Below are 24,681 nucleotides of genomic sequence, written 5' to 3' on the forward strand. Positions count from 1 at the left end.
TAAGAATAAAAATAAAATTCAAAGTCGCTTTATTAATAAAAATTAGTGTTTATAAACCCATCTGAAACTTTAGTTCCTATTCAAAATTCAAACGCTGTTGTTCTTGCAAAGCATCCATTGAGTATTCGATGACGTTATAGTTGACTGAATTTTTTGTCAACAATGAGTCAATTGAAAGGTAATTATTTTTCCTGATATTGTATTATGTGCCACAAACTTATCTGTTCCGGTGAGAGCGAACTAAATTGGTCCATATAATCTATGTCAATATGAAATTCATTTAATAAGTAATACAGTAAACGTTTATATTCACAATGCAAACGTTTCTCCATTATTAATTTTCGGAAATTACCGGTTTTCCCTTTTTATTATAGCCATTCGTTCAATATTAACTCATTTCGTTCATTCATCAGCTGTGTTGTTTGACATGTGTTTGTTTTTGTTTTTGGGCATTATTTAAAAAATGGCGGCTTTTTGATCAAATTGGAATATAATTTGTTTATAAGTTATTGATCTAACTATATTTAGTTTCTTTGGAAACGTTTATAAATTTAATTTTATCTTAGACTTAGTGCCCTTGTATTGTAGCTTTAAAATGATGACTGAGGTTGACTACCAAGCTAGTAAATTGCCTAACAATTACATGGCTCAGCTTCTGGATGAACTAGGGTGGAACAGAGGCGACAAAATACCCCTCGCTGACCCCGACAACCAGGCTCTGGAGAATCTGCTCATAGAACGGCACGTATTTTATCTAAATTATTGATCTCTAAGTAAAAGTATGTACTTATTTAATAGCATGTATTTATTGCTGATTTCAGGCAAAATGAAATCCAACGACTTTCAGAAGCACTCCAAGTTCAGAACCAAAAACGAGCTGACCTCAACAAGTACAAAAAGCATGTTCATACAGAGTATGAGGAGAACACGGTACAAATTAATCAATTAAATTTTAATGATACAGCAGCAGTTCTGTTATTATAAACATAATCTATTATGTTAAAATATTATATATTGTATTGTCTATTCCAGCGCCTACTGTTTGCTCACAAGCAGCAGATGGAGAGCCAGGTGAAGATGACGCAGGCAGCGCACTCTGAACACGACCGACTCAAGCGAGACATAGTCGACTACACCAAGCAGAGTGCCGAGCTCACTGGACGTATAGATATCATTCAAAGTGAGCATAAGTTTGCCTAGTTCAAAGAAAGGTATCATGACAAAGCTCCCTGGGCAGTCAGCAACGGATGTTGATATTATGACTCTCCTATCTTTTCATTTTGAGGAGACAAGTTCTCGAGTGGAGACCATGAACAGGTAAACGCAGCAAGAGATGCCCTCCTGCCCGCTGGATCGACGACCTTAGCCAGGTAGCCCGTAGTGGCTGGATGAGGAAGGCAGAGGACCTAGTGTTGTGGCACTCCTTGGGAGAGGCCTATGTTCAGCAGTGGATGATTATTGCCTGATGATGATGATTATATGTATTTGGCTCGCATCCCTGCTGCAATAGACGAGCAGCCAAGCAAAATTCCACACACATTCACCTCTGCCTGACTCCGCATCTCCAAGAGGTCCTAAAAAGTATCTCATGCCCTATTATTTAGTACTCCTGTTTACAAAACCTAACTCTCACTTTGCAGCCAACATAGCCCGTTGCCTCAAGAAGGCGGATTCCCTGAAGGAGGAGGTGTGCGGGGAGCGCGGCGCGCTGCAGGAGTGGCGCGCGGCCCTCGAGAGGAAAGCTGGCGATATTACAGCTATTGAACAGTTCACTAAGCAGGACCTAAGTACTGCTAAGGTTTGATTTTACTTACTCTTAGATTTAATCAGCAAAATAGTCCAACACTGGACATAGGCCTGTTCGAAGAAGCGAAAATATACAAGCTAGAGGGCTTCTCATGTTATATTACATGGTCTCCATTAGTCTACTCTACTGTACCTAAATGTCCTTTAAATGTTATCTAGTGAAATGAGCAGGAACTACCTACTGTTATAAAGTTGAATCTGATAGTTTATGTAAGTACATAAACTATCAAGTCAAGATGCTTGGGTCTTCAGATTCAACTTTATAACAGTAGGTAGTTATAAAATAAACAAATCGTAAATTTTATAATTTAGGTACTTACCTACTGTTTTTGCCAACAATATTTAATCATTTCACACATTTGAAATTAAGGTGATTTAGGAAACACATGCTTGCGTTACCATTCAGACACATTCCGTAGCCTCCCCCCTTACACTCCCTCTCTAAACCCTTCAGGCGTTGGAGCACAAGCGTCAGAAGCTGAAGATGGAGCACGACAAAGTGCGGGAGCGACTACTACAGCTGGTCGCTAATTTGAGCGCTGAAGAGCGCGCCGCGCAGAGGATATCCGAACAGGTACACTCAGTTGTCAGATTTATTACCTACAGTCCAACTATAAAGTCGTGAAAACGGAAGTGGATCCTAACTAATTGTTTAAGATCTTATAATCAATGTGTTTTATTTATTAAAGGACATATCCGTTAAAAATCCTTAATCAATCGGTATTTTATTTTTAAAATGTATGTAAAAGTAAGTAAATAACATGATGATCATAAAAAGTCTTAGCAAAATCGCACTCTTTGATGTCAGGTCAGGACTTTATAGTTTGACTGTACATACCGAGTGGCAGCCCGGCGGTAGGACACCAGTTAAACACGTACATAGCTAGCTAGCAGTTAAACAGAGCTGAAGACGGTCTGTGGAGGCGGAAATTAACAGAACAAGGCAGGAAAACCCAAGTGAGAGGCGGCTCACGATAGCGTGGAGAAACCTACTTCCTACTTATGGAGGCATTTTAAGGTAGCCGACTGGTAAAAGATGGCACTTTTGTGGGAACACTTTATATTCCAGTCCTTTCGTATTAGGATCCTTTATTCAGAACCTACTACTGTTCATCATTTGAAAATTTTCTTCTTCTGTCCAGGTGTTAGAGAGCATGGAGCAGAGGAATCAAATGATGAGGATGTGGACGGCGGCCATCGAGAACCTGCGCCAGCGCGATACTGACATCAGACATATTAGAGAGGTATTTATAAATCCTGAATAGTCCATGTAAATAAAATTGAATCGCGAAATTCAAGATTTATCGCACCGATGAACATAATTTAAGAGGCGTATCCACCTGTCGCACGCCTCGGCGAGGCATGCCTCGGGTTTGCTACGAGTAGAACGAGATCCAATGCACGGTATGTATAAAAGTACCTTTGGTGATGACGACGTGCGACAGGTAGATACGCGGCTATTCGTGAAAGAAATATGCTGCTTCTTGTCTCGGGATTAGCATAGCATCATATGATTAATATCCTGCAAACTACTATTCAAAAGTTAATAACCATCCTTACATCCCCAGGACTACGCCGTCCTGGAACAAGAGTGCGCCTCCCTAGCCGAGCAGTGTCGCGAGCAGCAGCAGTTCCACCAGCAGCAGCGCGGCGGCGGCGAGGAGGCGCAGCGCGAGAACGACGCGCTGGCGGCGCAAGCAGCGCGGGCCAGGCAGGCGCTGGCGCAGATGAGGGAACTCAATGATTATTATGATAGTGAGGTATGTAATGGCAACTTTATTTAATTAAGCCATTGTGGCGGCCATCTTGATTTTTTTTCAAATTGGCGGCCATCTTTTATCAAACATTTTTATCAAAATTGCGGTAACTGTGGGCGCGTCGCTCGGTGGCCGTAGTAGCGTAAATAGCAGCTCTGCAATATCACCAGCTAGTAGGCATGGGTGGTGGTTTTCTACTAGCAGCAGCGTGGCGGCAGATAATGTGCCTCACTAGCGGAACAGTGTCGCGAGCAGCAGCAGTTCCACCAGCAGCAGCGCGGCGGCGGCGAGGAGGCGCAGCGCGAGAACGACGCGCTGGCGGCGCAGGCAGCGCGGGCCAGGCAGGCGCTGGCGCAGATGAGGGAACTCAACGCGTATTATGATAGTGAGGTGCGTATAATTTTGTATAAGTAACTAAAATCCAGCTAAAATCGCATGCATCTACATTTTGCCAAAATGCCGGCCGTCTGGTCTGCGCATGGCAGAATGATAAGAGACCAATGGTGTCGCTCGGTTTTGAACGGAATCCGCGCCTTTACATTTGCACTGTAACTGTATAATAGTCCCAACTATGACTAGCTGATAATAGATTTGGTTTGGTGTGGAACTCAATTCTTATTATGATAGTGAGGTACGCAGGTCATTTTCATTCATCTTGATCGCATAAAATGGCGGCCATCATCATTTTATCAAAATAGCGGACAACTTCAATTAAACAAATTGCGGTTGTTCGGAATGCGTCGAATCTCTCACTCAAGCCATGTTGCTTTTCTTGTAGCTATGACTCGTAGAATGACCGCCTTTTTCATATGGTTTCTTTATACGCACGATTCATCATTATTTATTTATAATTAAAAAAACTTTTTCAACCTAAATTATACCTTAATTCTCCGTGTTTTAAGGCTCAAACGCTGCAGCGCGAGCTCGCTCATATGCGGACGGCGCTGGAGAAGCTTCACATCGAGAACCGGCAGATCATGGAGCAGCAACAGAAGAAGGACCAAATTAATATCAAACTCAATGACAAGGTAAGTTTGTTGAAATCTGAGAATGCTCCAGAATATCTAGCATGGGGCGCAATTAAGTGAAAAAATTTGCGTAACACAGCCTCAAGAGCGCGACGGAGAACTGTTGTCACGTCTTAAATGCGCCCCGTGCTAGCCCTTCAGAAGTTGACTTAAGATTAATAAATAAAAACTATGTAAAAAAGGAATAATTAATCCATTTGGTGGGCTATTTTTACAGTTGGAGGAACTGAAAGAAAAGATACTGGAGTCGCAGGACAAGTCGAAATCATCGGAGAATCGAGCCAAACAGTTGCAAGACATTCTCAACGTAAGTGATAATATAAATATAAAACATAAACTGTGTTAGTTAGTTATTATATTATAAATTCTAATCATGTGTGAATTAAAGATTGTAAGGGCAAGTTTATTTTTCCGGATTTTCCAGAAGTTCAGTAGGCCCTAGTCAATGGCATAGTATCCTTATCTACTCGTAAAGTACCTATTCTATAAGATTCAGTAAACTTTAACATGGCGAAGTTTACCAGGTGCTCATTGCCATGACATTACCACTTGTAACGCAATACAGTAATTCCAATTCTCATTTATCATCATCAACCTATAGCAGTCCAATGCCTCTCCCAAAGCACGCCACTGGATGCGATCTTTAGCTTTCCAATTCTAATTGTCAGTATTCTATTCTACTGTCAGGAAGAGGAGCGCTACGCCAGCGGCCTGGCGACGTCGGCGCAGCGCGCCGCGCACTGCGCGTTTGTGGACCAACAGAAGCTGGTGACGCTCAAGAATGAGGAGAAACTGTTCTATATGCAGATTAAAGGTATTTTTGATAACCAGCGCCTGTAGTCTATAATTTCTTTCAGTGTGTATTTAAAACAGACAGATTGCACCCGCAAATGCCTTATTTTTGGACAGACTTCCAGTTTGCCATGGTGTGATTTGTGTTTTTTTTTGTCTTTTGTCCCAGATCCTTTAAAATCTGAACAGTAACTTTACCTTATTGTAAGTGGTAACAGTGGGGTTTTCTAAGAAAGTATTGAAATAGCATGCGTCCTTCAGTGCGTGCGCAAAATAGTTTAGTGTAGCTCCGTCTCAGTTTGTTGTGGTCCCTATGTGATAGGTCTACAGTTATAGTGGAGAGACAATCGAGATATCACTAGTTTTATTATTGTATTTCAGCATCCAGGGCAGTGATGAGCAAGCTGGAGAACAGACACCAGCAGGTCGAGAAAAATCTGCAAACACAAAAGGAAACACTTTACCATATTGTGAGTAAACACTTGCATTGATATCTAATCGGAAGTTATAAAATTAAGCATTTTCATACCTATTATTTTACCTACTAAGGTAATAAGCTCGACCTAAGCACCCACAAATGCAGCAATCTATAAAACTTCTAGTGGGGTTTATTGTATTGCACTACGGTAGTAGTACAGCGCATCTACCGATAGATGGAAACTCTCTTCAAACCCTTTTTACTGCTTGCGGAACATTGTAAATCCCGCACCATTGATGCAGTAGTCACTTATAGTAAATTGTGTTTTGATTTGTAACTGTTCTCTTTTATGTTTGCTTGTGTATGTGTACTGTACAATAAAGTGTATATAAATAAATTGAAACAGAATAAATACAAATACAAAAGCCATTTATTTCCAAATAATTAAGTTATTTTCATACATGCATCATATATATGACAAAATTCTTAATTTACAACTTACAACTATTATTATTAATTATTTCATTTTTTATTTATTAATTATATAAGTATTCATTTATTCAGATAATATCATTAAGATTAAATAATTAAGATATAATTTATATTAAAGGTGTAGTGCATGCATTAATTAAATAAACATAATGTTTTATTTGGTCACCCATAGTTGGGTATAAGCCTCCTCCATAGTTTGCCAATCTCGTCGGTCCTTAGCTCGTCTTGTCCAGGTATTGCATCTCCACGATGTCGTCGCACCAGCGTCTCTTCGGGCGCCCAGGTGGTCTGGTCGTGTCTCTCGGGTACCAGTGGAGAATGCGCTCGCTCCATCGTCCATCAGTGGTCCTTGCTACGTGCCCTGCCCATTTCCATTTCAGTCTGCAGAGCATATCTACTGCATCTGTTATTTTGGTTATGCGTCGTATTTCTGCATTTTTGACTCTGTCTTGAAGTTTTAGCACGAGCATGGATCTCTCTGTAGCCCTTTGGAATGTAATAATTTTACTTACTATGTTTTTTGTAAGTGGCCATGTCTGACATCCGTATAATAATGCGGGTAGGATGGTGTTATCCATTATTTTTTTCTTAAGATTTACTGGCAGGTTGCTTTTGAAGACATCTTTGTTTGACCAATATCTCTTCCACGCTGATGCTATTCTTCTGTCAATTGTCAAAACAGAATAAAGAATATCTTATCTTTCCAGTGCTACCAAGTGGAGACCCTCAGCGCCCGCGTCTCCCACATGGAAGGTTCCAGAGAAGACCAGCAATCTCCCGAGCTGGCTGCTCGTGAGGAGCGTCTGACGACGGTGTGCGCGCGCCACGCGGCCCGGGTCGCGCTACTGGAGAGACATTCCGCCAGACTGCAGGATGATATGAGAAGGTTGACGAAGGAGTTGGAGGGGCTGAATGCAAGACATACGGAGTTGGTAAGTAGTTTTGGTTGAGTAAAAGGCAGGTTCAATTTATCTACATATACACTACTGTAATAAAGATGAAAGGTGTGCTGTCTCTGTGTGTATGTGTGTCTGTGTGTGTGTGTGTGCGTGCTGGTGGCTCTTAAAGAGCGGTTGACAACGGTGTGCGCGCGCCACGCGGCCCGGGTCGCCTTGTTGGAGAGACACTCCGCCAGGTTGAATGATGATGTGAGGCGGCTGACGAAAGAGCTGGAGGGGTTGGGAGGGCGGCATAAGGAGTTGGTAAGTAATATTTCATTACATAACAGGTAAATATCATTTTGAAAGATTTGTGTGTGTGTGTGTGTGTCTGTCTGTGGTGGTGGTTGTGAAGAGCCACGCGGCCCCGGTCGCCTTGTTGGAGAGACATTCCAACAGACTGCAGGGTGATATGAGAAGGTTGACGAAGGAGTTGGAGGGGTTGAATGGAAAATACGGAGCTGGTGAGTTTACACGACTGTTATAAAGAGGAAATATTTGTATGTGTGTCTGTGCTGGTGGTTCGTGAAGAGCCGGCCCGGGTCGCGCTGCTAGAGAGACATTCCAACAGATTGCAGGATGATATGAGAAGGCTGACTAAAGAGTTGGAGGGGTTGGGCGGGAGGCATAAGGATTTGGTAAGTAATCTTTCTTTACGGAAAAGTTACATTTAATTTTGACAGATTTGTGTGTGTGTGTGTGTGTGTATCTGTGCTGGTGGTTCGTGAAGAGCCACGCGGCCCGGGTCGCGCTGCTGGAGAGACATTCCAACAGACTGCAGGATGATATGAGAAGGCTGACCAAGGTGTTGGAGGGGCTTGGCGGGAGGCATAAGGAGTTGGTGTGTGTTTTGGTAGTGTTGGATGAAAGGTAGGTTAAATTTATCTACATCTACACTACTGTAATAAAGATGAAAGGTGTGCTGTCTCTGTGTGTATGTGTGTTTGTGTGTGTGTGTGTGCTGGCTGCTCGTGAGGAGCGATTGACGACAGTGTGCGCGCGCCACGCGGCCCGAGTCGCCTTGTTGGAGAGACATTCTAATAGACTGCAGGATGATATGAGGCGGCTGACGAAGGAGTTGGAGGTGTTGGGAGGGCGGCATAAGGAGTTGGTTAGTATTTTTAGTGTGGAGGTTTGTTGCATGTTGAGGTATGATTTGGGAGATTTTAGAAAGTGGTATTGATCAAGGTATAAGATTATGTTGAGCTTGACCAGACTGGATTGAATATTTTAAATTATACTTTATGGTCTGTCTAAGTTTTACGTTGTTTGACAGTTAACTAAATAACATTAACATTTGTTTACCTCACCCACAGCAAAGCCGCCTCAAAACCTCAGCGCTCGAGATAGACGGCGGCACCAAACAACTTACCGCCGCACGGGCCTCACTGCGCCGCGAGCGAGTCGACGAGGCGCTGCTGAGACTGCGCGCCGGACACGCCAGCCGCGCGCTCGCCTCGCTAGACCAGCGCGCCTGCGGGCACGAGGCGCGGCGGGGGGCGCTGCGAGCGGTCAGTACACTGTAGCACACAGCTGCAGGGGGCGCAAACAAAATCCACTGTTAGACACTGGCATCGCATATGGTTATTAACATCCACGAAAACTTCACGATTATTCGGGAATGCGTATTATAAATAACAAACTTCATCGCCAGAACTGAAGATTTAAGATTCATAATAAATTGAAGAGTAAAATTTTACTATTATTTCTGATGGCCAAGATTATGAATCTACCGCCATTTCACAAAGGCTCGGTCACTGCGGAGAAGATATCTCACCTCACTACAGTTTCACTTACACCTAATGCCATCATCTAAATACCTACTTAGTTGTCCTACCTTAATCTCCCTACTATCTCCTCACCCAGGCGATGGACGAGCGTCTAGTGGAGATCGCGACTCGTCGGGACATGTTCAACGTGCAGAAGCGAGCGTTGTTAGACGAGTGCGGACGACTGCGCGGCGAGGTGCGCGAGCGAGAGGGCAGGATTGAGCAGCTGAAACAACGGTATGTGGTGTCACTATATAAGGGTCACTTTTACCAAACGCTAAACGTATTTAAAATCGTATTTAAATCAAATTTTAAATACATTTTTTTAATCTGAAACACAGGAAAAACTCTGTTATTTCCTAGTTCAGAGCAGTATTTCATCTACCTTTAGATTTAACCCTTTAACCAGCAGAAGGATCCAAGTGTAGCAGAAAAATGAAACTTTGGGTATGGGTTATATATGTAAAGCTTAATTAAAATTCGAATTTAAAAAATAAATAAATATATATTTTATATGAAAAAAACATGGTGGCAATATAATGTACACTGCCGGTTTGAACTTTGGTAAAGTTTTGTTTTTCCTTTGTTTCTTTTGGATAGTGATCTGCAATGAGTGGAGTGAGGCGGAGTGGGGTCTTGTCGGATGATGCTGTTGCCTATGAGTTGGGGGACGCGTTTGTTGTTCCGGATGGTGCCGTTTCTGGGGATGGTTTGGGGGAGTCGTATTCGGAACGGGTTTCTGCCAGGGGTGGTTTGGTGAGGGTGCTTGCAGGTGGTGGCGTTCTGCTTGGTTCGGCGGCGCTGTCGTCTCCGTCCTCATCGGCTTGTCGGTCTCCTTCACTTGCTGGACTTCTGGGCGCTTCGGGATCGGCACCGGAGGCTCTGTGTCGAGGTCTTTCGGCTGCAGGACCTCGGGGTGCTTCGGTGTCTGCCCGGCGTCGGGGCCGCTCAGCTGCGGGAGTGCCGGGTGGCGCGGAGCCGGTTGCATCCTCTAGCATGCTGGATGGGTTGGATGGGGGTGAGCTTTCGGATTTCTCGTCTTCGGATTCGGGTGAGGATGGGACTGGTTGGGGGGAGCAGGAGTGGACCCGGGGGCCGGATCTCGGCTGCTTTGGTGCTCCGAGGGTTCGGTCTTCGGAGCGGCTTCCGGGCGGAGCGGGGCCTCTGACCTACTTTTCTTTGTTCTTTGGTGATGACGTGCTGGACATTGTTGTGGACCAAACTAATTTATACGCTTTACAAGTAGGATCGAGAAATTATACACCAACCACTAAAGAAGAAATCATGGCTTGGTATAAATTGGTTTGGTCCACAGTGGTGTTTGGTGCGTCATCGCTGAAGAGTGGAGAGGGGTGGGTCGGAGGTTTCGTTCTGTTTGGAGGCTGTTTTGGGGATTGAACTTTCGGAGTGTCAGGGTGGCTGATCTGGTTTCTGGGTCCATTCTTGTTTTTTCCAGTCGGTCTCATCTTCGTCCGAGTCTAGGTCTGGGGACGGGGGGTCCGGGGATTCATTTTCGTCTGGCCTGTCTGGTGTGTTGGGGGATGCGGTTGGTTCTACATTGCTTGGTGCTCTTGCAGCTGGGCGGCTTTGATGTTGGTGAGATGTTGGTCCAGATGTTGAGGCACTTTGGGGTCTTGTGGCTGGGGGACTTCGGTGTGGATTCTCTGGTGTTGGTCTTGAGGTGCTTGGGGGTCTGGTGGGTGGGGGAGATTGGCAGGCTCGTGGGGGTGGGGACGGTGGTGCCGTCGAGCTGGGTGGAGCGTCGTCGCCTGTGGGTGCCCTCACCGAATCGTTTTGGGTGGAAGCTTGTTCGTGGTCCGGTTCTTCCGGGTCATCTTCGGAAGTCGTGCCATCTGGAGTGCCGGGCATGTCTTCCGGCTCATGGGCGGTGGCATCATCTGGTGGGACTTTGTTCCGCTTCATTGTGGATCGTTGTCTGGAGGAAGCAGGGAGGGAGCGGAGCTTTGCCGGGGTTTGGACTGGCGGTGTACATTATATTGCCACCATGTAGGTACCTACAAGTTGATAGTGGCATATATATGGCCACCACAAAAAAATGGAAATTCGAATAAAAAATTTCGTTTTTTTTTATAAATAGTGATCATATCGTCTTCTATACTAAATTTTTATATAAAAAAAGAAGGTTACTCACATTTTTATCTGCAGGATTGATGAGATATTTTTAAATAAACTTTGTACTTTTGAAATGAGGCAATTTTTTTTCAAGTGACATTTTTTTTTAATGTTGGCACTACTAATTGATTTGATTGAAGAAAAAAAATACTGATGTGCATTCAGCTACAGTTTGTCTATAAAGTCGTGACATGAATGTTTGAGGAACTAACATTAGTTATGCGCCTGGCAACACCAAACAATGCCAAACATAACATAAGTACATCTGCTGTCATCGAGTGGTGTTCTGATACTGTTTTCCTTTTATATTGTTTATTGTTTTAATTAAATTGCAATAAATTAGGGCCAAACTACGCGAATAGGTTGGTAAAATGAGTAAAGTGAACCGGAGTGGTACGCGGGAAGTAATTTTAAAGTTTTCCAGCGATGTATGGCGGAGTTCCAAGCTGGACAAGTTTTGTGGGATTTGGATGATGTTTATGGCCGAACAGCATCTAAGACCGGTATGTAATCGAGTTATTGTTTGTATTTAGTCTGCCTGAAGATACAAATTTACTAAATTTGCGGTTTGGAGACCATAAAAAGCATTGTTTACAATGCATATTTTTAGGTTAGATTGACATTGTAAGTGGGTCATATTAGAGTGCGACCATAATTTTTGATACTTTAAGAATGGTATAACTCAGTCTGAAAATAAACTGAATGGTTTTCTACCAATTTTGAATTATTATTGATTTATGTCAATGAGATATTGTTTCCATGGTTATCTCCGATATATGGACCGCAGATTTGTGCGACAGAAATTTTATGGCACATAGGTATTAGGTTAAGTAATCTTTCTACAAAATAATCTTAAATTCCATTTACTGAATTTTTTGTACTTTATTTTTTCAGGAAAATCAGAGACTATTGAGCTCATTTGGGCTAACGTAAAACAAAAAGTTGCAGCACACAATGTTGGGTCACGTGATGTGAAGCAACTTGCTGAAGAGGCCTTCAATAACATCACGCCTGAAACATGGAAAAACTGTTGCAATCACGTCGAGACTCTCGAAAAAGAATACTACGAGCGAGGACGTCGCCTGTATCATGACATAGACGAGCTGGTGATTTGTTTAGGCGATGATAGCAGCAGCGGTGACAGCAGCTGTAGAGTTGACAGCGCTGCTGATGAAAGCGGTAACGAGTCATTTCTTGGTGTAGAATATTTGGAATTTGATGACGATTGATCTATTTTCTAACTTTCATATTTTTACACCCACCAAGATTGCGTTAACGCAATCTCTATTGTTGTTAGTATATGTAGTATACCCGCACTACAGCTACCTCATAAAACTTAATTAGTACTTATCTCTTCCATCTAGAGGTTGTCCGGTAGAGATTGGTTTAAGCTGTTGGTTGGGCCGCCTTTTTGTACTTCATGTTCTGTAATTTTATTTAATGGTGCAAAATAAAGACAGTAAATACAGATTGTGTATTTTTATTTTGTTTCGACTATAAATCTTTGTTTAAATAACTTTTAATAAGTAGAGGTATATACCTAATTTAAATAAAACAAACATAAAATATGACTGTAATGAATATTATTTATTTACTCATTTTACTTGAAAAACTGCTAGTATCAAAATCGTTATGTCAGGCTATAAAGGGTTGCTACATGAACGTTAGCAACGCCATCATTTAATTTCACGACTTTATAGACACACTGTAGGTATTAGTGACGTTTCCAGTAGCAAGATCGAATAAACTTTTAGAATTCTCAGGCCTATAAGATGGTGGCACGTATATTGCCATCATCAGTTAAAGGGTTAAGAGTTGACCTATTTTTAAAATATGTGTCGGAAACGGACGTCAACTGTCGCGCCACCTAGCGGAGTCTCTGCAAAACAAGTGACAATTGGAACGCCAGCGCCTCTAGTGGCGCTCGACGGAGTCTAGATGGTGGGGGAAGACGTAGAGTCGAGTCAGTCTGTACTTGAGCGTCGTTCTGCGCACACGTCTAGAAACTGTCCCGCGTTTCTCTTACTTAGTGACATTACGTTACCCTTTCTGTGTATTGGCTTGCTGTGTGATTGCTAAGTGTTATTGTGTTGTGTAACTGTGCGATAATTAAACGAAGTGATTATGTAAAATGACTTTTCTTATAATCGCCATTCCTACGCCTACGAAACACGATGTCGGACAATCCTGACACCCAGCCACCCCAGGAACGTGTACCTGCCCCACCCCCGCTTCCGACATATGTATTACCTATAGTTATCTGAATAAATTTATTCTTATTCTTATTTTGTACTAACTGACACACGTTTGGCAGTTACTAAATACGTTTAGCGTTTGGTACTACACCTAAGGAATGTAGACAGATTTTTTTAAACCCCAAAGAGGGAAAAAAATATGCTAACCCTAAGGTTGCCAAGGAAACTTTTGTACGAAGAAAACTTTATTGAAAACAAATAATACAGATAAAATATAAATGTTTGTACGTTTCAGATATGAAATTTTCATCACATCTTTGGGAAGAGACGAGGCGGGCGAGCAAGTCTCCGTCTCTTTCTTCAAAATTAAGGTTGGTTATGTAGTAGCAGTCCAACTATAAAGTCCTGACATTAAACCTGACAGGGTGCGATTTTGCTAAGACTTTTTATCATTATCAGTTTATTTACTTACATTTACATACATTTAAATAATAAAATACCGTTTGGCAATGGCTTTTAACGGATTTATCCTTTAATAAATAAAATACACCGATTAAATACGGTCTATAACAATAAGTTAGGATCGATAGTAGTATCGAAAACCTCCTTACCTTACTTCCTTACTTACCTTACCTCCAGCAGTGGACTTTCATATGCTGACGATGATTAACTCATCACAGTCGTCTTCCACAGTTTGCAGCAGACCGGGCCGAGCTGCGCGCGCGCGGCGCCACCCTGGACGCTACAATAGCGCGCTGCGAGCACGACATCTCCGCGCTGGAGAGCACCCTGCGCGTCATGCACGCGCATCTACACAGACACGCGCCTCCACTAGCCACCGCCCGTGTGTACTACTGAACAACTAGCTACAACTGACACTAGTACAGTACAGTATACAGGGCCACCCTGGACGCTACAATAGCGCGCTGCGAGCACGACATCTCCGCGCTGGAGAGCACCCTGCGCGTCATGCACGCGCATCTACACAGACACGCGCCTCCACTAGCCACCGCCCGTGTGTACTACTGAACAACTAGCTACAACTGACACTAGTACAGTACAGTTTACAGGGCCACCCTGGACGCGGAGATAGCGCGCTGCGAGCACGACATCTCCGCGCTGGAGAGCACCCTGCGCGTCATGCACGCGCATCTACACAGACACGCGCCTCCACTAGCCACCGCCCGTGTGTACTACTGAACAACTAGCTACAACTGACACTAGTACAGTACAGTATACAGGGCCACCCTGGACGCTACAATAGCGCGCTGCGAGCACGACATCTCCGCGCTGGAGAGCACCCTGCGCGTCATGCACGCGCATCTACACAGACACGCGCCTCCACTAGCCACCGCCCGTGTGTACTACTGAACAACTAGCTACAACTGACACTAGTACAGTACAGTTTACAGGGCCACCCTGGACGCGGAGATAGCGCGCTGCGAGCACGACATCTCCGCGCTGGAGAGCACCCTGCGCGTCATGCACGCGCATCTACACAGACACGCGCCTCCACTAGCCACCGCCCGTGTGTACTACTGAACAACTAGCTACAACTGACACTAGTACAGTACAGTATACAGGGCCACCCTGGACGCTACAATAGCGCGCTGCGAGCACGACATCTCCGCGCTGGAGAGCACCCTGCGCGTCATGCACGCGCATCTACACAGACACGCGCCTCCACTAGCCACCGCCCGTGTGTACTACTGAACAACTAGCTACAACTGACACTAGTACAGTACAGTATACAGGGCCACCCTGGACGCGGAGATAGCGCCATTTAGAAAATACCGTGCCGTTTAAGTATGAGTTGAGGTGTGTTACAAATCTTGTGATGCTTTCAGTGGCATCATAATTCTATAACGAGTAGATCTGATGTGTTGGGTGTGTTCTTTCAAGTCCCTAGACCACATTAGACTGATAGCTAGTAGAGGTTGTGTCGGAATCCTGAAAAAAACGTGTTATCTTGGACCTTAGAATGTTGGAAGAGACCTATGTCCAGCAGTATTCTTTTTTTTCTGATATTAATAATAATTCTCACTCAATTCCAGAAACAGATATGGCCGAGCTACAAGCAGTAATGTCCCAGTACTACGAGCTCAGCGACCAGTATAAAGCTCTGAGGGCCGACCTGGAGAGAGCCGAGCAGGCAGTCAATGAAGTGGCGGACAGACACCGCATGGCTGAAGATAAGAATAAACAGCTTTGTGCTAGGGAGTAAGTTTGTTTACTAATACCTATTACTAATTTTAAGGTAAAGTTACAGTTATATACTGCCTTTTAGCCTATTCTGAAGAAGATGCATGGAACGGAGTATGACCCCTCCTCCCATGTCCTGCCACGTACACTGCAAAGGTGTGCCACAAAACAGGCAAAATGACCTGTAATCTCTTGGATTTGTCCAAAAAGTCCTAGTCAATCTATGGTTTGCCAATATTGACATTCCGGCGATAGCTTTGTCGGCTGAAGAAATAGAACCTATTAGCTAACTCTTCTCTCCTTCTCTGCCTCCACAGACAAGAAGCCGAAACGGACTTGGAATCGATCCGTTCGCGGGTGCTCGCAACGGCCGATCGACTGGACAAGTCGCGCGACGTAGTGCGACACTACCTACGTCGCGCGCGCCGCCTATTCGCGCCTGGGGAGCAGTGGCGGACCTTCCAGGTGACTTATACATACATATCATATAGTATCAGTACCCTGACAGACATATAGACCTAGACGGGATACGCTATCGGCTGGACAAGTCGCGCGACGTAGTGCGACACTACCTGCGACGCGCGCGCCGCCTGTTTGCGCCTGGAGAGCAGTGGCAGACCTTCCAGGTGACATAATATATATTATAGCGGTATAGTATATACTCTGACAGACAGATAGACCTAGACGGGATACGCTATCGATGGGTGATCGGCTGGACAAGTCGCGCGACGGAAAGCAGTGGCGGACCTTCCAGGTGACGTATACATCTGTATAGTACCCTCTGACAGACAGATAGACCTAGACGGGATACACTATCGATGGGTGATCGACTGGACAAGTCGCCCGACGTAGTGCGTCACTTCAAGCAATGGCGGACCTTCCAGGTGACGTAGCATCTGTTTAGTAGGCACTGACAGACAGAGAGACCTAGACGGGATACGCTAGCGACGGCAGATGGGCTGGACAAGTCGCGCGACGTAGTGCGATACTACCTGCGTCGCGCGCGCCGCATGTAATTTATACATCTATATATATAGTAGCCCCTGACTGACAGATAGACCTAGATGGGATTCGCTAGCGACGGCTGATCGACTGGACAAGTCACACGACGTAGTGCGGCACTGCCTGCGCCGCGCTCGCCGCCTGTTCGCGCCTGGAGAGAATACACCTATTAGGCAATCGGTATAGATAGTTATTAGCGACGCGACGGCCGAGTGACAGGACAACTTAGGTACTATTGGCTAACGAACGGTGACGTCATAACTCTCTGAAGCACGCACAAAAAATGACTTTACTAGCGCCATCTATGAGCTTTTGTTAAGAAAATCTCTTGTCCATTCCAGTTAGCAATATGGACGCGTGACTACAACGAGGCAGCATACAGCTGCCTCCGGCTGCTGCTGCAGCTGAGCGGCGCCGCGCCGGACGTGACGTCACGCCTCGCCGCGCTGCTCAGCTCTACTGACTGCCAGCGCCATCTGGCGGCGTCGCGCAGCCAGCGCCCTCTCGTCGCGTTTGTGCAACGGTAACTGTTTGTGTTGTGACGTCACAGCTTCATCAACTAGAAGCGCCATCTGGCGGCGTCGCGAAGCCAGCGCCCGCTCGCCGCGTTTGTACAACGGTCAGTGTTGTGTAGTGACGTCACAGCTCCACCGACTGCCAGCGCCATCTAGCGACAATATGATTAACTAAAGTTGATATTCTTTGATAATGGAGCTTATACAAGTAGGTAATATGATTAGTACTATATGACTTCGCTTTGAAGTTTAGATATTGTGTAATAATAACATGTTTATATTTTTCACAGCATGATAGACAACCAAACTCGGATGGAAAGCACCTCGGCGTTGAACTTAAAAACTGGTTAGTACCTAATTATTTCGAACTAAAAAATAAGTTTCTGCACACACTGCCTCACGAAAACCTGTTAATGTCAATAAAAACATTTGTTATAGGTACATATACCATGTAATTTATAAGTTTAAACTGTCTGTTTTGTGGTCCTTAGATAAAAAAAAACTATATCCTAATTTTCCAGAGTCAGTCTTATCCACGTCGACGGAGAGCTCCCACAGCGGGGAGAGCATGGCGTCGGGCTACACGCGGCGGCTGTGCGCGCTGCGCCGCAGCCTCGCGCCCAAGATACAGGAGCCGCAGGTGCGGAGATATGTGGAGTGGAGACTAAGTAGGGATATAGGGCTATGAACCTGAAGCTACGAAGTCCTTTAGGTCTAGAGCTATAGGAGTATAAGACTAGATATTCCCGCGAGCTTCGCTTCGCCTTAAAAAGTTTTCCCGTGGGAATTCCGCGATAAAAAATAGCCTATGATCATTCTCAGGGTCTAGAGTTTAGTTAGACCATCTGTATCCCAAATTTCATTTCAATCTTTTCAGTAGTTTTGGCGTGAAAGAGTAGGTAACAGACACAGTTACTTTCGCATTTATAATATTATAGTTAGGATTAATTATTACCGATATAGATCCGAGCTACCTTTCTAAGGCCTGCGGGTAGTATTTTTATTTTATTTTATGTTATTTTTTTATTTTATGTTTATTCAGGAAACTAACAGCGCTTATAAAACATATGTGACTTAAGATAATTAATAGTATACAAGGCCAATAACAAGTTCCCACATTATTAACTAATAACAAGTTGTAAACGAAACAAAACAAAGTTATACATTTTAAATTCTGACTAACAAAGTGACAAAATACCATTCATAGTTCTACATTAATTTGATGGAAGAAAATCTCAACTAAGAATTATCTGCAAGTAGAATGAAAAGATAACTATTCGTATTTAATGAATATGATGAGCACTTATTCCACTGAAAACTCGCCTATCCCGTAATAAATGGTTTACAAATAATTTAGTGTTAGGAAAGTTAAATGACTCAGATTTATTTTGTTTCAGTTGGTCGAAGCTATACCTGAAATCGGTAAGTATGTCTAATCAATCACTTGCCATATCATATTGGTATTAAGCAGTTGATTCATAACTTTTATCAGTAGTAACTAATAAGCATATGTGGATAGGCTATAAATTTATAAAACAAAACATACGTAGGTAACTACTGCTACAGTAAAAGGCTGCCTGCCCCCTATTAGAGTCCAATAAAGATAACTTTTTTCTCTAAACAAGTGCCTATCTACACCAAATAAAGTTTGCAGCTGACTGGCTAATCCTTTCACCACGGTAGAAAACCATAGATTCAAGCTAGAGTCTACTATCCCTATTAGTAGGTATTTGTCACCGTCATGCCAAGAACAACAGTCTCAAAAGCTCCACTTTATCTCCAGTTCGTCGGAACACCATGTCGCTGCGCGTGGTGACGCTGGGCGCCTCCGACGAGCAGGACAAGCCCGCGCCCGCCCCCAGCATCCGCCGGAAGTCCTTCTACAAATGAATACTAAGACCTAGTTACCTACTGAAATTATATTTCAAGCACTTACCTGTCAAAAGGAGGTTTTTACAAACATTGCAGTTTCAATTAGATTTCGGCTCTAGTCAAAAGGTAAGGTAAATAAGATTAACAGGCATGTTCAAATAAGAATTTCTTACTTGATACTAAGCAGCCTGCAACTAAAATTATGTTGGAAATGTTAATGTATGGAGCATGCTGCAAATAAAGTTAAAAGCATGGTTGATCATGAGCATGTGATACATACCTAACATCTTTGCCTATCTGTACATCTTTAATCTAGCAAAACCGACCCTTCGTAGGAAAATTATGTTTGAATGCAAAATTGTATCGCATGATATATTTGATTATTAGTATTGATTATCAAAGCATATTAGATTGTAGATTGACAAATTCCACAAGAGATTTGCACTGTCGCCTAATCATTTAATTTTTTACCGTGTAGGTGCTCAACAATGTGGTCTAGATTAAATTTTATAGCTATTCTCACTTCACTAGATGAAAAAATATAAATATATAGGTATATGCCGTAATTGATGAGCACCTGCCTTCGATTGTTTCTGTAATTATTATTATTACAGTAATAATAATGTGCCTGATTGATAAGCTAGCAACTATGATGAATTGTTTTTATTGCATCAAGGTAATAGCTAAAAATATGGTGTAATACTGAGAAATAATATTTCACCATGTCTTCGCCAAATAAATTGACTGATTGTGCTTACTAATAAAATGAATAAAAATATTAAATATTATATTCGGTTTTAATTCAAATGAAACACCCTTTTTTATAAGTAGTTTATTACAACATAACTCAGAATTTTGCTCATATCATAATTTATATTAAAATTAATACATAAAATACATACTTCTCACTTACACAAAATTAAACAGTGAAACACATTGGCAAGATATTTTATAAAGATATTCTGTTGAGGTGGGATCTGTTATTGTCGAATTAATTTAGCTCTCTTTTTGCTTAAAAGTAGTACATAAAGTCATAATTGTAAAATTTCACTAATTGCGCGGTACTCACTATAAAAGCTGTTCAAATAGGTGTATAATTTAATTTCTAAGTTGACTAACGATATGTTACTGAAACAATTTTCTACTGGGATTTATAAAATTCGAATTAAAGTGATGCCATTATAGGTATGTCTATATTGTATTGTAAACATTTCGCAGCTATGTATATCTTGTATAAAAAGTGATGCTTAGAGGTAAGTGTTTATGTAGGTAGGCGCAATTTCATGAGGTAATAATGCACCTACATTTATTCGCGCATTTTTTAAATACTTAGAGAGAAATGTATGCAGAAGGGTTTTGCATTATTTATAGTAAGTGCAAAACTCTGTCTACTCAGGTGCATAACTTTCTATCACGTCACAATCTACTAAGAATGAAATGCTGAAGGCACAAGAGACATTTGAGGCTTATTCGACCTGCAATTACTGCAGAAGTGAATACAGATGGGTAATTGAATTGTTGCCTTTTATGCGAAAATACTCTATAAATTATGAATCTTATGATAGGTACAATACTTGCTTATTTGAGTACTAACTAGGCCAAGAAAGTAGGACGTTGGCATTTATGATCGTAGAGCAATAGGTACATAATTATATGGGAGTGTTCAGATTAATGTATGTGTAAGTTGTATAATTAACATATAAAATATTCTTAATGATAAAATGATTGAATTAATTTTTGACCAGGAAAATTTATAGGTACTAAATGATAGTGTTGTCATGAGCATTTACTACTCTATTATTTACAAACATTATAAGGTACTGCAATCACATTTCAATGTCTTTAATCATAAAAATAAGTAAAATAATTTTTTTTCTGAGGTAAATTTATGAATAATATAATTATGAAAATAAACATCAAATTAAAAAGTATAATAAATTAAATAAGTGTAAGTAATTAAGTGTTCACGAGGTATTACAATTTTGTAACATACATGCATTCTAACACTGTCAGGGGTACTAGACACTACACACACATTCACCATGAATTTATAATTCTACTTGTCAAACAAATATTGGCTATTCCACAAAGAGGACACAGTGGCTAGAGTAGGAGCTTCCCAGACCAAACAGTATGGGGAACTCTATGCTGAAGGTCTGGGGGCCGCGCGGGCGGCAGCGCGGCCGCGGCGCCCTCGCCCGCGCTGCCCGAGTCAGGCGCCGGCGGGCGCGCCTCACCTCCCACTGCCACGTCGGCCTCTCATTTACTTCAAACAGTGTTAGAATATCAAAGCGTCATAAGTCAGGGAACCTTAGTGGATCCTCCACATAGTCATCAGGTATGTTAAACATGTGTGCTTCAATGTCATCACGGAATTCAAACTTCTGAAAAGTAATTTTTGCTGTCACTGTTGGTAGAATTGGTATATCAATTTTCACTGGGAAACCTTTAGGCAACTTCATAGCAACAAATTCTCTTAGCTTTGCAAAGTGTTTGAAGGGAGCTATCACTTCAAGAACATTGAGCAGCATGTCTACACTGAGGGGAAAATCATCGCTCATAGCAATAGTGGCTCGGAAGTTCCGGGAGGACTCCTTATAAACCAGCTCGCGGCCCAGCCCTGGGTACTGGCCAGGTACTGCCTGGTTGTAGGATTCCCAGTTGACACCAGTATCAGGTGGTGGATTCAAGGATGCACGGCGGGTAGGCTCTCCATTAGTATCAAGGGTTTGAGTGTTCCCTTTAGTGAGGCTTTCAATTATAGCCTTGTTTTTCTGTAAATCATCTGTTGATAGATGTTCTCTTCTTTTTCTGGACTCTAACACCAAGCCAGTGATTGTATAAATATCACTTTTGTAAATGCCAGCAACAGTTTCCTTGCGATCTTCACGGAATATCCATCCAGACTGAGCTCTTGAGAATGCAATGCCTTTGGTTGACATTTGGGCAGCAAGAATATCACTTGACATGAGGATGTCCACCTCATCCTCAATTTCCGTTTCAGTCTCCTCATATCTTACTTTTTGATATACTTTGGCTTTATTATCTAAAACTGTTAGTGAATCACTTGGTAATTTATCCCCTTGAAAAATAAAAGAGATATCTCCTCTTTCCCATTTCATATCAGTAAAATCAACTAGGGTGGTGTCCAACCTTATACCCGACCCAGATTTGTAGATCTTGCATACATCAGACGGTAATATTCTTGAAACCAGAGGGACCCAAGAGTGAAAGTCCCACTTCAACTCCATGTAGAAGTTTTGTATCTGACCGAGTGCTCTGATGAGGTCGGGTCGGCGGACCTCCATCTGTTCGCGGGCCTGCTGCTTGAGTTTGCGAACGAGGGAGGAGATGGTCTGGCGGTCGCCGTAGCTGATGGCCTCGGCGAGCGGCGACCAGCCGGCCAGGTTCTTCACCTTGACGGGCGCGCCGTGCGCCAGCAGCAGCTGCGCGCACTCCTTGCGGCCGAGCATCACCGCCAGATGCAGCGCCGTGTTGCCGTGCTTGTCGCGCCGCGCCACGTCGTGCGCCCGCAGCAGGGACGACAGCTGCCGCACGTCGCCGCGGAACACGCACTCGTGCAGCGGGAAGCCCTCCTCGTCCTCGCCACCATCGTTGCTGTTCGAACTAGACATCGCGTGCCCCACTTTTACTGCTTCATTACCCTGCTCTGCTTGCACATCGAAATATTGTCCTCCGAGTTCCAGAAATTGTTTGCCAATGAGATATTTATCTAATCACTGCTTCGATTACTTGTAATCGATGAGATAAGGATATTTTTGTGGCTTCATTTTCAAAATTTGTAAAGTGACATTTGTTTAATTTGTCACACGGCAATATTTTTACAAAGAACTTATTCGTAGGTGGAGTAAATTTTACTGTAACTTTCACTATTTGGAATAAAACGAAATTGATCTTTTATTGCAAAAAAAACTAAAAACCTTTTAATTTTTTTGAGTCCGTCATTTTGTCAAAAACCATAGAGCAAAATTGAGCAAATATTAGATTTTTCATAGAATAAAGAGTCGAGTTCCTAGATTCTGAGACTCCTTATTCTAAGCATATACGTTATAAGTGGTTGAGGACTAGTCAAGTGTTAGCACAAATGATGAAGCACAGCGCAAAAGGAGCTGCATGAGAGACAAGAGTCTCATCAATATTTATACCAAGAAGAAAGAAAAGCCTTAACAATATTAGCGGCAGGATTCAGAGATTATTATTCTGAGTAATAAACACAATATGTGAATGTGTACGAAAAAAACCAATCGGATCTCAACAAAAAATTGCGCGAATTTTCAAAAACTGTATTATACAGGTACCTACTGTAGGTGCCTTGTATTTATGATGATGAAGTGTTGTGCACCTCCTGTACATTATGGATGAGCAATTATGCCCTTCCAAACTCTAAACTGAACAAATATTGAAAATTAAGATAGGTACCTACCTACAATGTAATAGGCCCAAAACTGCAGTTGGCACTAGACAACCCAATAGACCACTAACTTTTTAAAACGTTTGCTCTTATTGTAGGTAGGTAAGACTTATTATTTCTTAGCAAAAAACCATCCAATACCTAAAGAGATAGAATTTATTTCATAAAAACAAGCGATTAGCAGCCGCAGTTGCCTCCAAATCCTCCATTAGCCAGGAGAATGTAGAAGAGGAAGGGATAGAGGGAGTCTCTGGAACTTCGGCCGCCGCCGCCGCCGCGGTTGATGATCACAGGGGGGTACGCGGGGTAGCAGGGCGCCAGGGCTGCGCTCTCGTAGCCGCACTGGGCTGAGCACATCTGAAAGCAGGAAATATAGATCAAAATTATGATTTTATGAAATACGGACTTAAATTAGTCCTCATCCTCAAACCTACTATACATAATTTTGTAGTTTTTCCGAGTATATGGTTCCCTCTATTACCTATAATAGTCCCATTGAAATTCCAGTTCTCTGATTCCCCAATAGTCGATAGTACAATAAACACAGTAAATGGTAGATTAAGCACCTAGGTAGGTGGTACGTAAACAGTAAAAGGATAGATGCGGTTTTAAGCGCATCTATCCTTGATGATTAAGTACTTACCATGATTGATGATTAAGTACTTACCATGATGGAAGCCACCACGAGTAGTGTGAAAAATAAAACTTTCGATGTCATTTCGATGATTCAATTAATAACTCATCGTACAATTCCATATTATTTATACTAGAATTGTTTTGTAACTGTGCATTTAGTGTGTTAATTCGTTATCTCTAAGTTATTGGGTTTCTGACACACTTGCGTGAAAGCACGTTCGTGGCGGTAGGTGGTAATACATGGGCGCTAAGGTAATGTAATTACATAACTACATACCTAACACTGTCAACATACCCACATGTTTCCTAGACAGGTAGGCAGATATTACGGATTTCCACTGACGTCTATCTGTGTTTACGGTATGCTTACGGTATAACTCACAGTTTAAACTTGGCTCTTTGACCTTAGCCAAATAAATAAAGTAAGGTGTCACTGGTGAAGTGACTGTGGTCCGGACATATTACTCGAAGGACTAATGGTCGATGGAGCAGAAGAGTTCTCGAGTGGAGACCACGTATCGGCAAGCGTAGCGTTGGGCGGGCCCCCGCGTGATGGAAGGACGGTCTAGACAAGTCCGCCTGGAAGCGCTGGTTGGGGGCCGATCGGGCAAGGTGGAAAACATTAGGGGAGGCCTATGTTCAGCAGTGGAAGTCCTAGCTGTGGCTGAGATCTGAGATGATGATGATATTTACC

At 42.9% G+C, this 24,681-nt stretch overlaps 3 protein-coding genes across 3 annotated transcripts; 2 read left to right on the forward strand and 1 right to left on the reverse strand.

Moving 5' to 3' along the window:
- The first annotated feature begins 325 nt into the window (after positions 1-325).
- LOC105390356 (coiled-coil domain-containing protein 39-like) lies at positions 326-19,707 on the forward strand. The gene is made up of 25 exons (XM_048625700.1): positions 326-741; positions 822-930; positions 1,033-1,180; positions 1,641-1,798; positions 2,261-2,380; positions 2,949-3,050; positions 3,375-3,566; positions 4,466-4,591; positions 4,809-4,898; positions 5,279-5,405; positions 5,765-5,853; positions 7,001-7,225; positions 8,548-8,742; positions 9,098-9,237; positions 13,624-13,699; positions 14,022-14,185; positions 14,399-14,518; positions 14,900-15,027; positions 15,383-15,548; positions 15,848-15,995; positions 16,874-17,055; positions 17,338-17,393; positions 17,569-17,687; positions 18,445-18,469; positions 18,831-19,707. Exons 1-25 carry the CDS (start codon positions 596-598, stop codon positions 18,935-18,937), a joined length of 3,258 nt encoding a protein of 1,085 aa, XP_048481657.1. The 5' UTR covers positions 326-595; the 3' UTR covers positions 18,938-19,707.
- LOC125489585 lies at positions 11,392-12,657 on the forward strand. Its single transcript, XM_048625744.1, has 2 exons — positions 11,392-11,636; positions 12,028-12,657. The coding sequence occupies exons 1-2, from the start codon at positions 11,564-11,566 to the stop codon at positions 12,360-12,362; spliced, it is 408 nt and encodes a 135-aa protein (XP_048481701.1). The 5' UTR covers positions 11,392-11,563; the 3' UTR covers positions 12,363-12,657.
- LOC105384835 (ankyrin repeat domain-containing protein 13C) lies at positions 19,397-22,902 on the reverse strand. Its single transcript, XM_011555122.3, has one exon. The coding sequence runs from the start codon at positions 22,552-22,554 to the stop codon at positions 21,214-21,216; it is 1,341 nt and encodes a 446-aa protein (XP_011553424.1). The 5' UTR covers positions 22,555-22,902; the 3' UTR covers positions 19,397-21,213.
- Between the last annotated feature and the right edge of the window lie 1,779 nt (positions 22,903-24,681).

The sequence above is a fragment of the Plutella xylostella genome, chromosome 15 (genome assembly GCF_932276165.1).
Source record: "Plutella xylostella chromosome 15, ilPluXylo3.1, whole genome shotgun sequence".
Classification (NCBI taxonomy): Eukaryota; Metazoa; Arthropoda; class Insecta; order Lepidoptera; family Plutellidae; genus Plutella; species Plutella xylostella.

Excerpts from the sequence above, each read along its gene's own strand:
- LOC105390356 (XM_048625700.1), top strand. The coding sequence starts at position 596 with ATGATGACTGAGGTTGACTACCAAGCTAGTAAATTGCCTAACAATTAC. Across the intron at positions 1,799-2,260 it reads AGGACCTAAGTACTGCTAAG|GCGTTGGAGCACAAGCGTCA; the intron begins GTTTGATTTTAC and ends TAAACCCTTCAG. Across the intron at positions 13,700-14,021 it reads TCTCTTTCTTCAAAATTAAG|TTTGCAGCAGACCGGGCCGA; the intron begins GTTGGTTATGTA and ends CGTCTTCCACAG.
- LOC125489585 (XM_048625744.1), top strand. The coding sequence starts at position 11,564 with ATGGCGGAGTTCCAAGCTGGACAAGTTTTGTGGGATTTGGATGATGTT. Across the intron at positions 11,637-12,027 it reads CCGAACAGCATCTAAGACCG|GAAAATCAGAGACTATTGAG; the intron begins GTATGTAATCGA and ends TTATTTTTTCAG.
- LOC105384835 (XM_011555122.3), bottom strand. The coding sequence starts at position 22,554 with ATGTCTAGTTCGAACAGCAACGATGGTGGCGAGGACGAGGAGGGCTTC.